The 17048-nt window shown below is 30.4% G+C and overlaps 6 protein-coding genes across 8 annotated transcripts in view; 4 read left to right on the plus strand and 2 right to left on the minus strand.

The window, feature by feature from the left end:
• Positions 1-6651, plus strand: part of LOC108545381 (DNA-binding protein D-ETS-6) — a 7171-nt gene extending 520 nt beyond the window's left edge. The window contains exons 2-4 of the mRNA XM_017896958.1: positions 289-534; positions 4995-5259; positions 6357-6651. Coding sequence (XP_017752447.1) covers positions 289-534; positions 4995-5259; positions 6357-6651 — 806 coding nt within the window. The remainder of the gene's footprint in view (positions 1-288; positions 535-4994; positions 5260-6356) is intronic.
• Positions 6652-7708: 1057 nt separating this feature from the next.
• On the plus strand, positions 7709-9060 carry RpS12 (ribosomal protein S12). Its single transcript, XM_017896973.1, has 5 exons — positions 7709-7770; positions 7905-7941; positions 8182-8316; positions 8543-8747; positions 8973-9060. Exons 2-5 carry the CDS (start codon positions 7925-7927, stop codon positions 9039-9041), a joined length of 426 nt encoding a protein of 141 aa, XP_017752462.1. The 5' UTR covers positions 7709-7770; positions 7905-7924; the 3' UTR covers positions 9042-9060.
• Positions 9061-9223: 163 nt separating this feature from the next.
• On the minus strand, positions 9224-11043 carry Zmynd10 (zinc finger MYND-type containing 10; the record flags this gene model as incomplete). The annotated part of the gene is made up of 8 exons (XM_017896974.1): positions 10946-11043; positions 10769-10877; positions 10420-10706; positions 10122-10327; positions 9866-10035; positions 9675-9812; positions 9368-9600; positions 9224-9293 (listed from the first exon to the last, which is right to left on the minus strand). Coding segments are annotated over exons 1-8 (1311 nt in total), but the record flags the coding sequence as incomplete, so codon positions are not given.
• Positions 11044-11479: 436 nt separating this feature from the next.
• LOC108545382 (poly(U)-specific endoribonuclease homolog) lies at positions 11480-12721 on the plus strand. Its single transcript, XM_017896959.1, has 4 exons — positions 11480-11528; positions 11773-11932; positions 11994-12426; positions 12488-12721. Exons 1-4 carry the CDS (start codon positions 11480-11482, stop codon positions 12719-12721), a joined length of 876 nt encoding a protein of 291 aa, XP_017752448.1.
• A 172-nt stretch (positions 12722-12893) lies between these two features.
• Positions 12894-16386, minus strand: LOC108545383 (E3 ubiquitin-protein ligase TRAIP). The gene is given in 8 exon segments (XM_017896960.1): positions 12894-12945; positions 12947-13152; positions 13228-13471; positions 13580-13690; positions 13755-13856; positions 13936-14310; positions 14430-14579; positions 16301-16386. Coding segments are annotated over 7 exon segments (1203 nt in total). The 5' UTR covers positions 14543-14579; positions 16301-16386.
• The window catches only part of Tps1 (Trehalose-6-phosphate synthase 1), a 40211-nt gene continuing 38606 nt past the window's right edge, over positions 15444-17048 (plus strand). For 2 of the 3 annotated variants that reach the window (XM_017896978.1, XM_017896979.1), the window contains exon 1: positions 15446-15584. The gene's annotated coding sequence lies outside the window, so the exon portion shown is untranslated. Of the gene's footprint in view, positions 15585-17048 lie in introns of all 3 variants that reach the window. The other variant, XM_017896977.1, reaches the window with a different exon arrangement.

A 17048-nucleotide genomic window follows, 5' to 3' on the forward strand; every position in this document is an offset into this window, starting at 1 on the left:
TTATTATTATTATTATTATTATTATTATTATTATTACTGTTATTAAAAATTATATATTTGACAAATTTTAAACACATATATAGATTTTTATTTTGATATGTGAATTAATTTAAGATTGTCTCTCCTTATAAAATATTTCACTATTATCTACTATATTATTTACTGAATTACTATTTTACTGTAATTTACTATTTACTATTACTATTTTAGAGTAGTTTACTATTTACTAAATTACTCTACTGATTATTTACTGAAAAACTATTATAAATAATTAAAATTGTTATTCAGATCCATCGGAATGGAATTCGAATAACATTGCATCATGGATTACATGGTGCAGCAATGTCTTTTCTATAAAACCAGCGCCAAGCATGACTAAATTCCCATCAACTGGCAAGGAACTATTAAAATTATCGTCGGATTATTGGCAAACTATCCCTGGTGGAAAAATCTTGGCTCGACACCTTGGTTACCTCCAATTCCAAGCAACTGGCATACAAATACCGGATTTGTTGCAAGAGGAGAATATCGACGGTAAGTACGCAAACACGAAATGCAAAAGTGTGACAGATCTGTCGGTTCCTTCGCGTCGCATTGTACCATTTTGAAAACTAAAATATCAACATTCTTACATGGAAATTTTTACCCAAGTTATCATATCTATCTACGGAAAGCGAATCGACTATTTTACCATAAGCTACCTGCCCGAATTCGACGGGTCTACTTTCTATACAACAGCCATATAAATTGCAGTAACATTGTAGCATACTCGATAAATTATTTATGTGCAGAGCGTATAATGCGGTATTCGACATACGTTCCTGCCCTTTCCGTCACGTTCAAAGTTAAAGATTAACATCGCAGTGTACGAGCATCGTATATTATAATTCGTGAAAGTCGATGTAACATATCACAGACAGAATTTTCCGCAGTAAATCGAAATGACGCACGAACCATGGAGCTTAGGAAAGGTTAATAGGGGTCCAAGTTGAATTGAAAGTGACCGGAAGAGGCTAACCGTTCCCCAGGGTCGATCCTAGTCCACTCGCGAGCACTTGGACCTTATCTCGAGCTTTAACGAGGGCGCGATCTATTAGAGATAAGAAGGGTCCGGCAGAAAAATAAATATCGTGGACGATAATAGTCTCATTCCATCCTTCGTCTTTATCCACACCGAACTTCCGTCACAACGAGAAAACGATACCGATCATTTGTGTTATAAACGATATATAACACTCGAATAACAAATCTAACTCCATGCTTCTCTCTGTCCAACGATAATCCGATGAAACCGATAACATTTTCAAAAACACCAGCCAGGAAGAATATCCGTGTTGATCGAGAGAGCTTGGCAAAAGCAGGAAAAATTGATCAGGAAGATAGGTGGAAGCTTCGCAGACAGCTCTCGATCCTGAAACAAAGAGCGGACAGTCGGTTATTCGAAAAGTTATTCGTTTCAGAGAACACACTCAAATGTCTATCTATAATACCTGGAAAAAATAGCCAGGTTGATCGAGAGAGCTTGGGGAAAAATGATCGGAAAGACAGGCGAAAGCTTCAAAGACAGATCCTGATCCTGAAACAAAAAATGGCCAGTCGAATGGTTTCACGGTTATTTCAAAAGTTATTCGTTCGGCGAGAAAAGAGCGGCAACTAGAACTGATTCCCGCTGGCGAAAGAGGAAAAGAGCGATTCACCTTTTGGTGGACGGGCGAAAAGCGAGAAGAGCAGAGTCTTGGCAGCATAAGCCTCCGAGATATATCGTCCGTTTGAATAACGTTGTAGGTGCTCTTGGGGGCACACTCCGCGCCCGGCAGCGGCCGTTTATTAAACGAATCAGTGTTATCGTGGTGAGAGAGCTCTCATGAATAAACCATCGAGTGTTTAGGGCGGCGGAAAGGTGGTGGCACCGCCACCCCGGGGTTACGGCCTCGCAGTAACCGCTACCACCCTTCTCCTTTGCCATCTACTCTGCTACGGGAGGGGGTAGCAAACTCTAACGGACCAGGGATGGTAAGCTCGCGACGGGGTGCGGCTATATTGTTTTCTTGATGAGCGCGAAACATCCCCCGAATCTCCGGCATATACGGGATAATTTCACGCGTCACCGTCGTACGTCGCGAAACTTTCCGGCACCTGTGAAAGCCCAAGTCTTCCAGCCACCTCCAGTATGCACCGCCGTCCATGTACTTTCCTCCTTTTTTCCCGGCAAACGCCACGTGAACCGTTTATACAGATGAGTCTGCGTAATCGAGCATTGTGGATTTTGTATATGTTCGATTTATGATACGTCTGGGTTCACTGCATTTCTTTCTTTGGTTTGATGGAAATTGTAAGGTGGAATTACTGGAAGCTGTTTTTAACGGCAAGAACCGAGTAATGTATTCTTCACTGAAAGTTGAAATGGTGATTTAGATGGTAATGGGCAGTATGGTATAATATTTAGTAGGTATGCGCTCAGGCTACGATAAAATTTTCATTATTCTGAGAGTATAATGAATTATTAAGCAATATGATAAAGTACAATTTTCGAAAAGCAGACAGGTGCCGGTTACTGGTGACCACCATGGCAGACAACGTCCTAAAAATATGTATGTCCGTGTAATTTTTTAAAATGGGTGGTTTGTACAAGTATGTAATAGGATAGGTATTACTGTATTGCGACTAGAGTTTGGAATACAAATCGTTTGTATCTTCTTATTTCGCAATTCTATTTTGCATTTTCACTGCATTGTTTGTTGATAAATTTGTAATAAGCAATTGGTAAAAGTGCACTAAAAAGAAGGGAGAGGAAAGTTAACGCTTTGCACTCCGAGAATATTTTTATTCCATCGATCAGCTTTGTCTTGGATAGAAGAAAATTGCAAATATCTGTAAATCTAACGATAAAACAGCCTTACTCGCAATTTTATTTTTATTAATGCATACGAGATAAAATAACTAATTACGAATCACCAATGTCACCAATGAATCCATCTTGGATTCTGCATTTAAGTTTTTAAGCAGAAGGAAACAGAAGAATCAAAAAATTTGTACACGCTGTCATTCCTGAAGATTTGACATCGATATTATCAAAAATAAAAACATCCGTTAATAACGATACATTGAGAAAATATTATCGATAGAAGAAAACATTCCAAGTTTCAAAAATTCCAGACTTTCGAAATTTCAAAAATTTTGGAAATTTAAGCTCGGTGAAGAATATAAGTTTAATATGCTCACTGTCACTGGTCCTCGCGGTATTGAGAGTACCTGAAGTTAGAGGTGCGATCGCGTACTGTACAGAGGTGTAAAAGTATTCCGTCGACGGGAGTTAGAGTGGGGGCGATAAGGGCTGAAATCACCGGGGGCAAAGGTCGCTCAGTTACTCTCTGTCCACCGTCTGGTACGTTTTATTCCACGCGTATCCGCGCTTTATCAGCACCGATCGCAATTTCACGCGATACATTTGTGCACATACACGAATTCGCGCGTATAAAAATCGTAAACTGGGTGTTCTTTCTGTCATCATTCCTAGTCAACGTGCTCGCAAGATCATCGTTCGAGATCGTCTTCATTATCGCGGGAAAACTCCGGTTCATCATCGAGCACCCAAATACACGATATCGTGGCGTACTGTACACATGAATCGTTTTCTGATCGAATGCTATCGTTTCTTTTTTGGAACGTTAAAGAAGTTAAAAGTGACTGACTAAAGAAATAAAATAGATCAAACACATGATCCAAATGCAGAAAAATCGAATATTCTTCTTCGTTTCATAGATCGAAACGGACCATGGTATTTGATTTAAAAATGGATTTTATTTTAGATAAATCGAGCATCATAACGAAAATTGCTGTTAATACGTTTCTTTGTGTCGATCTTCAAATCTGTGACAATTTGTCCTGAAAAGCATTGAATTAAAAAAGAGTTAAAAGTAAATTAATATCGGGAAGACTCGAGGATTAAGCAATAAAGAAGGATGATTTTCGGATTAGTTACCTTCGTAATGAGATTAACAACGGGCCTGCCGATCACCGTTGTTCCCGCGGTGAAGGATTAGGCTCGCGACATAGTTCGACGCGTAATGTGGAGGATTCAAACACATCCGTTACATCTTCAGAATTCATCGCGTTGATTTCATCGTGGATAAATAACTTCGCTGAATTATCACGTTAATTGAAAAAACTAGAAAAATATACCTACATAGTTTTATTGTTACTCATTTTTATATTGTTAAGTTTTTAAAGAAAAATTTAACTATCAGATATGAGACTGGTGCATCTTATTATCAATTTATGCAATTTTCTTGTCTTTCCTTACTGATGGGTTATAGCAGCAAGCCGATTATGTTAGCAAACGCGACTACGCGTTAAACATAATTTTCTCAAATGACGATTGTTACCCGCAATTCCAAATTTTAAATTCATCGACTCCTCTACCTTTGATACTATAATCGGGTACTTTAATAATTCATAAACTTAGATCAGCATCAGAAGACGACATATTGAACGTAATAAAGACTTCATTCAACCTTCAAAAATAAAAGACAAATTTATTTACATACGTAAAAACATAAGAATCTAACCTAGAAAAAGCAACAGAATATTAACAAAAAAAAAAAATTTCAATTAATACCTTATTCTCCATAAAACCATAAAACTCTTTCATCTGATTCAAAAATGCACAAAATGTGTCACCTGAAAAAAGAAATTAGGAACTTCTAACCTAAAATAGTTCTGACATCATTAAAACTATCTCTCGCTGTCTGTCGTACCTAACAAAATTTCTTCTCTCCCTCCTTCTCTGTCTGGTTGAGTGATACGGAATGGAATGTGAAAAGGAAAACACAGTTGAGAAAACGCAAAATAAATTAAATAGGTTAAAAGACAGAGGGATGGAACGTCAGACAGTGGATGATCGCGACCATCGCTATTACCTCAAAGTTTCAACGAATCGACCTCGAGGAAATCACAGTCTCCGGTGCATGCGTAGTTCTGTTTCTTGTCCGCAGAGAGGTTCAGCCTCCTCCAACGAACTTGCTCTCTGATTGGATCGACAGCTGGAGCCAGCGGTTCCGGGGCGGTCGGAGGCGGACAGGTTCAACTCTGGCAATTCCTGCTGGAGCTGCTCTCGGATTCGTCGAACTCGTCGTGCATTGCGTGGGAGGGCTCGAACGGGGAGTTCAAACTTACCGATCCGGACGAAGTCGCGCGCCGATGGGGCGAACGGAAGAGCAAGCCGAACATGAACTACGACAAACTGTCGCGTGCACTCAGGTAAGATAGCGATCTTCCACTTTTTCTTGAAATTTCATCGATCTTCGTTAATACTATTAATGAGATACCAACTTGTATAGTAACTACAGTACTTAGTTATGTACAGATGATAATGATTGTTGTGGTACGATGAAGAAGAACAGGTTGTGTTTGTATCTAATTAAAAGTTAAATTTATAAAGCGGTTACATGTTTTCAGTAATTGCGAAAATAGAATATCTGAAACGAGTTGTATTATCTTGGTTATGAACTTGGTTGACTTGGTCAAGAAAGAATTTTATGCGGAAGAAAATGTTGCTACGAATATACCAATTTAATGTGTGACTAATTAATTAATCCACACAAATGGAAATAAGGATGATTTTTCGGCGTATTATATTGGATTATTGTTTGAAAATGTATTATTTACATAGAAAGGTTAAGATTAGAGTATGTGTGAAAATGTTACAGAGATATTAGGGACTATTCCTCTAGCTTCTGTGTCGTTTTGAGAATTCTGTATTTAGTACGTTACTAAAATACATATACATGTACATGTATATGTAGTAGTTTGGTTTTATTATTGGCATCTGATAAATGCAATAATTATTAAACGTAATATAGTTGTATGTGAAACTAAAAATTCTAATTATATGAAACACATTAAAAAAAGTAAGTATAATATAAATATGTAAATAAGTGTAATTACATTATAATTAGCTATTCCATGTTATGTGCAAGATGTAAAATGCCATCGCGTGTGAACATACCGAACACAATACCACGTGAAAAGAGAAACATAATTTGAAATTGAAATATTCTAGTAGGTAAATGTATTCATACTCTAAAACGATTAAATGCACAAAATAGTATAATATTCTTACTTAACTAACTTAACGAGGCATAACTTTCGACTATAAAATACTTTTTAGGTTATGTGATACAAAGAATAAATGTATGTTATTAATAATATGTATACTCACATATGCATTAAAATTTCAGTTTCGTTGCTAAAGAATACGCAGAATTTCTAAAAATAAATGACATAAATAGGCAGAAATCATTAAAATAAAAGATATTAATTTTTATCATTAACAATTACTTATCTATTTGTTTCAGATATTACTACGACAAAAATATCATGACAAAAGTACATGGGAAACGGTATGCGTACAAATTCGATTTCCACGGTTTGATGATGGCTTGTCAAACACAAGCAGGTGTCACATTGGAGGCGCCACCGTCATCTCGAGGTACAGGAACAAATTGTCATCCTCACCATTCGCATCATTTGTATCCGACCGGAGCATCGAATTCGCAACATCCATCGGTATCAGGACCTCCACCTCCGCCACCGCCACCACCTCCGCCACATTACTGTTGGCCTTATCACAGATACTCTCCACCAACATAGCATAAGGAATTTATCGTTTTTCATTCATGACAACATGAAAAATTCATTTAAGCGTAATATATGTGTGCATAGATACAATTTTAGATTACGCTATTGTCTTACGAGAATAAGTACTAACTTACTTTGTAACATATCCTAGGTAAATTATCTAAATTTCTTGATTATCATCCAATGGTAACAAACGGTATCATAAATGAGTAATTACTAACAAATGTAATATATGAAAGGAATGTTTAGCATAAAGTATTTAAGTGCAACAGACAAATTAAATAATAATTATAGATTAGGTAATTGATAAGAATAAAATTATTGTACATAAAAATATATTAGATTACTTAGGTAGATAAATAAAACCATAGAGTTATTTAAGTAGAACATTCCGAATAGAACTTGTACTTATATTTTCTTTTTAATGTTACACTGTACAGTTTGTAAACTTTATTTTCTATTTAATAATTATTAAGATATATAGAAAATACTTTAAGAAAATAACATTCTAAGAGTTAATTTAAATACCATTTTAAATTCTTTCGTTGTAATGCTTAAAATTTTTATCTATAATCTATTTTGTTATAAAATTTTTTTATTATCTGTGTAATACTAATTAAATGTATTTATATAATATAGTAACAATACAAAATATTTCCACCCCTTCCATTTCAACGTCATTTCCAATGTTACCGACTTAGTACAAAATAAGATTACAATGCTCATAGTGGTTAAAATTAAAATTAATTTTAGTATGAAATTATAGAAAAAATGTAGGACAAAAAATTTTACAATCGTAAATGAAATATAAATTATTGATTTATGGTTTTTATTAAAGAATCAATAAAATATCGTTATTAATATGATATGATATGGACACTTTCAATAAGACCAATAGAATTTTTCTTATGTTAGAATATAATTGATGTTGATCGACTGAATTGTTAAATTTTTAAAACATTTGTAATTTAGAGAAATTATCAACAATAGAAAATCACGTTAATCATGAATCTTTAGTAATGTTCTCTAGATGTCACTTATATCAACTTCTCGACCAATCAAAGAAACGTAGACATAACCTGAATATCGTGTACTTAAATGAGCGCCATATTTCTTTCTTTGTAAGAAAAGGTAAATGAAAGCATGTGATGTGGTTATGTGTTAGAAATCAGTTTATTATAATAGCATCGTCATAGTTTTTACGTAGAAAAGCCTTAAAATGTGAACGCAAAAACAAATTCACTAATATTATTTTATTATTTCAGTTCCCCAATCCGTAACAAACATGTCAGATATTGAGAAGTGAGTATGTTTTGTATACCTAAAACGAAATTATCAATATCATAAAATCCATACGTTAAAAAAAATATTCATTTGGAATTATGTGTAATCATTTTTATCATTGTAAACCTTTTCTTGCCATATTAAATTTTATTAAAACTGATACTGTACATAAACTGTATGTAATCATAAATTTTTATACTAAGAAGTTAATGCAAAGAATTAAATTAAAAAAGATTCTAATGATTAATTTATTCTTAGTGACAATCTATCCTCTGCAATGTCAGCAGGAGGTGTGATGGATGTAAACACAGCCCTTCAAGAAGTTCTTAAAAGTGCACTTATTCATGATGGTGTTGTGCATGGTCTTCATGAAGCTGCTAAAGCATTAGACAAGTGAGTTTATTAAATTATTTATTTAAATGAATTTTATACATTTTTATAAAATATAATATTTTTACAAAATTATATGATGATATGTAAGGTTCCCTCTTCTGAGAAATACCCGTTACAAAAATTAATAATGCTGTCCTCAACCTTATCTGATATGTTAAATAATCATTCTACAGACTGTAATTTAAACATTAATTTGTTTATATTTACTTTACGCATTATATTTTAGGAGACAAGCCATGCTATGCATTTTAGCTGAAAACTGTGATGAACCTATGTACAAGAAACTTGTGCAAGCATTGTGTAATGAACATCAGATTCCTTTAATCAAGGTAGACAATAATAAAAAGTTAGGTGAATGGTCAGGTCTCTGTAAAATTGACAGTGCTGGTAAAGCTCGAAAAGTTGTTGGATGCTCTTGTGTTGTTATAAAGGTAAGAATTACATAATGTATAAAATTAGCATTAATTCCTCAATATCAATTGTAAATTGCTAATGATATTGAATGATGAAAGCAAGGCTCCCTCTACTGAGAGAACCCGTATAATTAACAAACCATGCTGCAATTAATGCCTATCTGATCTTAGTAATATATAATATTAATACATTACAGTTTCTAACAATCTTTTATCTATTAAGTTGTTGTTTTTTACTTTTAGGATTTTGGGGAAGATACTCCTGCAAAAGACGTTGTAATGGAGTATGTTAAGCAAAGTTCTGTACACTGAGATTTTTTAATAAAATACTGGACATAAGTTTGTATGTATAATTTATTTAATCCATAAATAACTTTTTTACATATATGAAAGATAAAATAAAATTTATTTCTAAGTAATTAATAAACATTTCAGAGAAAAATAATGAAAATTTTCTGCGAAAGAAATTAGTATTTAAATTATTCTTTTTGTTCATATTTTACATTTTTTGATATTTTGTCACAAATATTCTTATGTTTTACCCAATCTTTTACTTGACATTCCCTATAATAATTCAATTATAATTATTAAAATAGGGATAATTCTATTTTATATATGTATGAAAAGAAAATCTGTACCTTCCACAATACCATGCCTCTTTACATTTAGAACAACGTTGTTTTGCTTCTTCATGACATAAAAAACATTCTTTAACCTCAATGCAATCTAGTTTGTCTAAATCATATGCATCACTTAAAATTTGGGCTGCATTTTTAATATAATTAGCATCTGTTGTATATATAAATTTTGATTGGTGCTTTGCTATTTTCTTCCACTTTTTATGATATTTCTCCATTATTGATGATTTTATCTAACAACATGTCAATTAGGGCATTAGTATTTTAAGATATTTAAACAGGTATTTATCTAGGTATAATATTTAACCTGTGGTATAAGTTCCACATTTACTGCTTGTGGTGTACTAATGTAAGTAGACGAAATGCTTAAATAACTTAACCATCGTTTTAGATCTATTAAAGGCGAAATTTGATCCAGTACACATTCGTGCAAATATTTCTGTAACTAATACAAAACATAACGTTTTTCATGTAATTCAATTTGTTATGTTAAATTACCTTGAGTAACTGGGAAAATCTGTGTTCAGTAACTTCATAATAGGGTGCACTTTTTGGATTAAGCAATAATTCTCGTAAACCAAACCAAATTTGTCCTTCTATCTTAGAAATTTTTCCCTCTTCACTTAATTTTACTTTTTTCCAACCACTATTATATAACATACTTTCCCCTTAAGAGAAAAACTTTATCTTATTTGATATTATATTTTTTATATTTCTTATATTATATTTCTTTCTCTTGTGGAGTAACAGTTACCTTCTGCATTTTCTTTTTTCCATGGATGTTTTTCAAGAAGTTCAACAAGTAAATAAGGTACATCATGAGTAGCTAATAATCGTGATAATACACATAGCGGTAAATTGTCTGCAAATTCGGCCAAATAACGGAGAATGGAAATACAACGCATGCCAATATCAAATTCAAATTCTTTCTTTTTCTCAAATATGTCTTCAAGACATGAACTAATTACAATAATTACAACTATTACTATACAATATGTAGAATATTATTTTCTTATTAAAATGAAATAAAAGTTAAAATTTCAATGTCTTACTTTGGATCTTTTACACTTTCATAAATTTCGATATTTGGAACATCAAGGAGTAAAGATACAGATTTAACAGAATAATCAACAAGATCGAGAACAGAATCATTCATAGTTTCGGCACTTTCGCAGTGAAATAATACGTTTTCCAATAATGAAACAGCAATATCTTCGTGATAAAATATAGTGTAAAACATAAAAGTATTTTTCGGCTCCTCATTCATTTCAATCAAGAGTGGAAATACTTTATGCTTCCATATGTCAATCTGTATAGCTTCATATATAAGTATAGGTATCTATATAGAAAAAAGGGTATTATTGAAATAAAAGATCGCTGCGTACAATTTGTTTTATTTACCTTTTTAAAGGAAACAAACCATTCCTTAGTACTTTCTTCTCGCAAGGCACTAATTTCTAATACACTTTGTTGGTTTAATAACATTAATCTTTTATGAAATTCGAACCATCTAAAAGTAATATTTAAATTATATTTTTGTTATGAAAAATATATTTTTAATATTTAAAAAAAATTAACCCTTTGGTTCCAATGTCTTCAAGATCAGAAATTTGCAGATTTTCTATATACGATTCGATTTCCCATGGTGAAATTATATATTCCATTCGATTTGTCATTTTTACAATTGAGAAAGCAATCCTAATGATGAATGACGACCATTTGTAAACAAAATTTGTATTCGATATCGCCAATAATATGATGCAAGCAATAATTATTGTACATAGTTTATAACAATTAATATTTAAAAATCAATGATACAAAAGGCAATTTTAGTATAACATTAATATTGTAAAATAACTTTTCAACTTTAATATTTTTCTTTCCGTTATCATATTTTTTTATTCGTTGGTAGTTACAAAATTTAAATATCAAGAATTAATATTTTTGTTTACGATTTTTTTACATAAAGATTTTGAATGTTTATATAATAATTAGCATAAAAATTATAGTATAAAAATTAATTATTTTAAGTGAAAATGAAGCCTAAATTGATACTATTTTATTATTCTTATGTTTAATTTATCATCATATGTTTAATTACATTATGATATAATGAACATAACATTTTTAAATAACATAACTGAATCATTACACATAACCTGTAATACATATTAATTATTCATAGCTAAAATATTTCTTTTCAGAAACATGTTAATTAAAGCTTTCCAAATTTTTGTTTGTATTCCAGTCATACTAAATATTGAAATCGTATGTCCCTTTACAATTCGTAAAAAATGCGGTAACTAAAATTATTAAATAATAATATAAAAACAAGAACAAAATTATTCTTATATATACATACATGAAAAATTATTATTCACACAATACATTTATTCATTATATAGATTTTAATAATGTTAAAAATACATCTTTAACCAGTGAGGAAGAATTAATGATTATATCTGAAGAAATATTTAAGTCCTCCCATGAATTATTTAATCAAGTGCATATAAATTATCAAGGACATATATGCTCAAATAATATTACTGATAATGCATCACAAAGGTATTTTCTAAATTTTTGTTCTTTTTATGACTTAAAAATAAATTGAACTTTATAACTTCAGGCTTTTAAATATATCATCTGTGATCTTTTCAACACTAACAATAAAGTCTCTTGTAAAGTTATTTGATAACTATGAATTGCATACATCTCAATCAGAAAATATAACAGAGGAAGAAGATTTAGAAGAAAATGAATTTATTGTCAACTTACTGAAAACAAATACAATGTTACATGTTATGCATTTTTTATCAATCAAAGGTTTTTTTAAAAATGATTTAAGAGTTTATAAAAATGTCTTAAAAGAAATTTGGTTTCATTTATATTCTCGAACTAAGAACGTAAATGGCACTTCTGGATTTGAACATGTATTTGTAGGAGAAAGTAAACCACGCAAAGGTATGATAGGGCTTCATAACTGGATTTCTTTTTCTTATGGAGAATTATCAAACAAAATTAATTATTTTGGATTTGGCCATAATAAAGAATTTGTTCATGTAAGTAGTAATGTAAATATAAAGGGTTCATATATATTCAATTGTTTTAAAATGGTTTTAGAAAGCTGTTATTTTAGAAACATATTTCACTTACAATGGAAAACGTAAAATGTCAACTATGTTTATTGGAACAACTCCAGAGTTAGAAATAGCACTTTACACGCTTTGTTTTTTTACAAGACCGAACAAGAAGTGCAATTTATCTTTTACAGGATATAAATTTGGTATTCAGACATACATAATGAAAAATAATGATATGAAATTTGTTGGATCTGCTTTTCCAATTTTATTGTAAATATAATTCAAGTAAGTGACTAAAAAGTAGGAAAGAATATTTTATTTACTAAAAACACAAAAAATGATTGATTACAATGACAAAATATAATATATTTTTTCAGAATATAAATAATCATTTATACAAAAGAAAACATATATAGTACTGATAGGAACTTTTTAAGTTAGATCAATCACATGGCTATTTTGCTTGTTTTCAATACCAGATACTTTCTCTCTTTTATTCTTATTTTTTTTTTTTGATATAGAAGAATTTGAAAATTTATTATCATTTTTATTTAAAGTGTCATCCTCTGGTAATTTCAATTTTTTAGAAGCTATTGGTGAATTTTTGGAAGAACTACAATTTATAAAATCTATTTCCGAATCAGTTGCATCATTTTCTATTTGAGAATAATGCATTTTTTCTTGTACACTTTTAGTATTAGAAGTCTGTAAATGAAGTATAAAACAAATATAATCAATCATTAATTTTTATGCTTATTATTAATTCACTCAATATCAAACCTTTTCAATTTTTCGTTTAGTAGTGCAATTTACAGAACTTCCACTTGATGTTTCATGATTATTTTGTTCTAATGCTTTCTCAGTTAGATTTTCTGTAGAAATATCATTTTTTTTCTCTGCTTTTTGAATTTCGAATTCACTGTTATACTTCTCATTGATATAAAATATCTCTTCTAATTCATCAACTCGTTTTTGTAATGCCCTATTTTTACTTTCTAAAAATGTTAACTTTTCTTCTACATCCCTAAAATAGTAATAAAAATACACATATACATCTATATATAATATTCATTTAAGTTGTAACTTTAAATTTTTAATCCAGAAATATCTAATAAACTTTTTAACATCTTACAGTTGTTCTACTGAGGTATTAGATTTTGCATTAGCTTTAGCAAGTTCTTCTTGTAGCTTTTTAACACTCATACGCAGTTGTTTGCATTTATTAAAACTTTCAATTAATTCTCTGTAAATATAAATATCTTATTAGTAATATATAGTTTTTAAACATGTTATTATATATTACTAACTTCTTCATAACAGAAATATACACGGTAAGTGTTTCTGGATCTTTAGTTTTCCCAATCATTTTACTAACATCAGTCACAGCAGCATGTAATAATACTTTTATGCTAAAAGACACCAAAGAATATTTTTAAATTAAATTTACAAATGAAATTTATAATATAAATACATATAAAAATTACATACGGCCTAAGGTCTTCAATTTTACTTTTCAATTCAACAATTTCTTTTCTTAAATAATCACAGTCAGAACTTTGCTTTTTAAAATAATTTATTTGTTCCTTCAAAGCATGAATTGCTGAATTTTTTTTGTTAATTTCACTTTCTACTTTTCGAACTTCTTGTTTCAAACCAGCATTTTGTTTTTCTAAAGTAACGTTTTTTGAAGAATAATACTGGATATCCTTTTCTTTTAATAAAATTTGAAATTTCAAACTGTCAACTTTTCCTTGTAATGTAGAACCTTGAGATTCAACTACTTCATTACTTGAAAATGTAAAATAAAGTCTATGTATTCTACTCTGTGTAACTTTCTCCCTACATTGTGGGCAGCTTTTTGATCTGAAAATAACAAATTATAATTGCACTATTCTAGAAATAATATGAATTGGAAAGTTTATACATTTTATAAGATAAACTTTCACACTTTTTAATAATTGTTTTACTATTTTTTAATTTACCTTTCAAGCCATGGTGTTAAACAATGCAAATGAAACACGTGTCCACATCTTGTATAAAAAATATCATCTGATTGTATCAATTGATCGCTACATATAGAGCAGATGACGTTCATTTTACGTTAAGATTTCATAAACAATGAACAGGAAAACCTATTACAGATAAACTTATGTTAAACTTGTTATTATTTTTTATAACAGTTCAGTGACAATGTTATTTAGCTTTTAGTTTTCAAAAAAGCATTTAAAATCAATTTAATATAATTGTAATTATTGGATTTCTATCCAACGTAGTTCAAGTTTCAGAAGGTTATACATGTGCCATCAGGAGTGTACACCGAAATGACATTGAGGGGATTTAAATTTTCCCCTCTCGACATTCCTATAAAGTTTGTATTCAATATTTGTATAAGGCAATGATTAAATATAATAGTAATTGTATATAATAAAAATTTATATATCACTTTCAATTTTTAAAAGCGATATATATATATATACACATATATATATATAAATATATACATATATTTTATAATCTTTTTTGTATGATATTTGGTTTATATTTACAGGATAGCCAATTTAAACTTCGATTGAAACAAATGGTTTAAAAATTTCATCCTCGATAATGAAAAATAAATATTTATCGCTGATTTACTGTACTTTCTTAAGAAATTAATAATATAAACCCGGAAATAAGTATTTATATAAAAAATAACAATTATGTTTAAGAATATTTAGTCCACAGATTTTCATTCCTAAAAAAACAATGTATACTATTTATATCAATTTTATTAGTCATTCATATTATATTTGTACGTGAAGTATCAAGATTTAACATTTACAAATATTAATTATACAGTGAAATTCAAATTGAATATAAAAACTTGCAATATTTCCTAGGGAATTTCCTACAGTTTCTTATTTAGTTGTCACTCAGTATTATAGGCCATAACAATCGATTCGGTCAGCAATTCCAGCGATCCAAAACTTCGCGAGAAAGGAACTAGTTATCAGTAGTGTCATCTCGAAATATCAGGATATATGTGAGTGCGTTAGTTAATATTGAGCTCTTCGTTGGCGTAGTGGTATTAATTATTGTGTCTGTGCATTTAATATTTCTGCCTATGTACAATTAAACGTCGAAGCTAGTCTTTTGAGGTGGGTGTTCATATCATCTTGACTCGACTGAAGGTGTATAAAATTTACAAAGTAGAACAATTCGAAATATTTTCTGCTTTCAATTTTGTCATTTTCGTCATGAGAAATATAGTGCGTTCGTAAAATTAGCCGAACAGTGTTTCATTTCTATTATTTGCTGTTATTATACTACAGTTAATGCATTACATAAATTTTAATATTTTATTAATTTTTTAAATATATTAAGTTATTGTTATTATATATATTGTAGCCAAATATCATAGTTAACAATATTAGGAATCTTATAATACTTCATAGAATCGATGAAATTATTAGTTTACAGAAATTTAAATTTTGTATGCGTTAATATTACCGACCTATTCCGTTAGAGGACAAAAAAAAAAATATACCGGTTTCGCGCTTATTTTCGACGCACATGCTGTTTGCCAATTGCGTCGAAGTTTATCGAATTCCACCGAATTTTCACGAAGTATTACGACCAAACACGAAATGTGCAATACTCATGGACATTACGGAATTGGAAAGAATATTTATTTTCGTTGCTTGTTAAGAAGAAAAACAATTTTAGAAAATAGTGAAACTTGTCTTGAATGAATTTATTTTCATTTCTTAATAACAACATTTAATCACGCAGTAGTTAACCTAGACTTTCTTTTTAGACAGGTAACTGTATATATGTTGTTTGTATAACTTCATTTAAAAAGAAACGAACTAACCGTTGACGTTTTGTGTCTTTTCCTCGTGCCTTTACAAAATTGACATTTCTATTTCTCTTTTTATAATATTCAAAATTGTTCCGTTACTTTAGCTGTGAACAAGTGGTAATATGTAATGTAAGAGATTATGAAAGCATACTATAAATTATTTTAGTACGTAGTAAAATTATTGTGAACAATAAGAATATTGCATTCGAACATATATTTATTAGTTGTAAATAATTGTATGAAAGTAAAAATCGCACGATCATTCTAAAAAGCATATAAATACAATATTATTTATTTCATTTTATTCTCGATATAGTACTTTAAATAGGTTGATAACAAAATTGGAATTGGCGATAAAGGCACGTTTCGCAAATTAATTATAAATACGGAACGCTCTGAAGTATGTTGCGTAATATATGTCTGAATGCATAAAAGTGTGCAAAAAATATAGATTTATCTCGGTACTCTTTGAATAGTGTAAGCGTAGACGATGATGTGGCGTCTAATTTCCGATCATGCGTTGTTAATTTTTACCGGTTCCTCATGGTTGACTCGCGTATATGTATAATGCAATCCTGTATTGTTTGCAACTCGACACTTGTCTCTCAGCTACGTCAGGCTCCAGTGGAACCATTTTACTCATGGAGGAAAGACCTATGTGCCGCGTGCCAATTTTCTTCGTTATTCTCTAGCTTGTTATTAGCTAATACTAACACGTGACGATAACATGACGATAACGTATTTTTTCTTCCCCTCGTCA

Source organism: Eufriesea mexicana, unplaced genomic scaffold (genome assembly GCF_001483705.2).
Source record: "Eufriesea mexicana isolate 0111107269 unplaced genomic scaffold, ASM148370v2 scaffold437, whole genome shotgun sequence".
Lineage (NCBI taxonomy): Eukaryota > Metazoa > Arthropoda > Insecta > Hymenoptera > Apidae > Eufriesea > Eufriesea mexicana.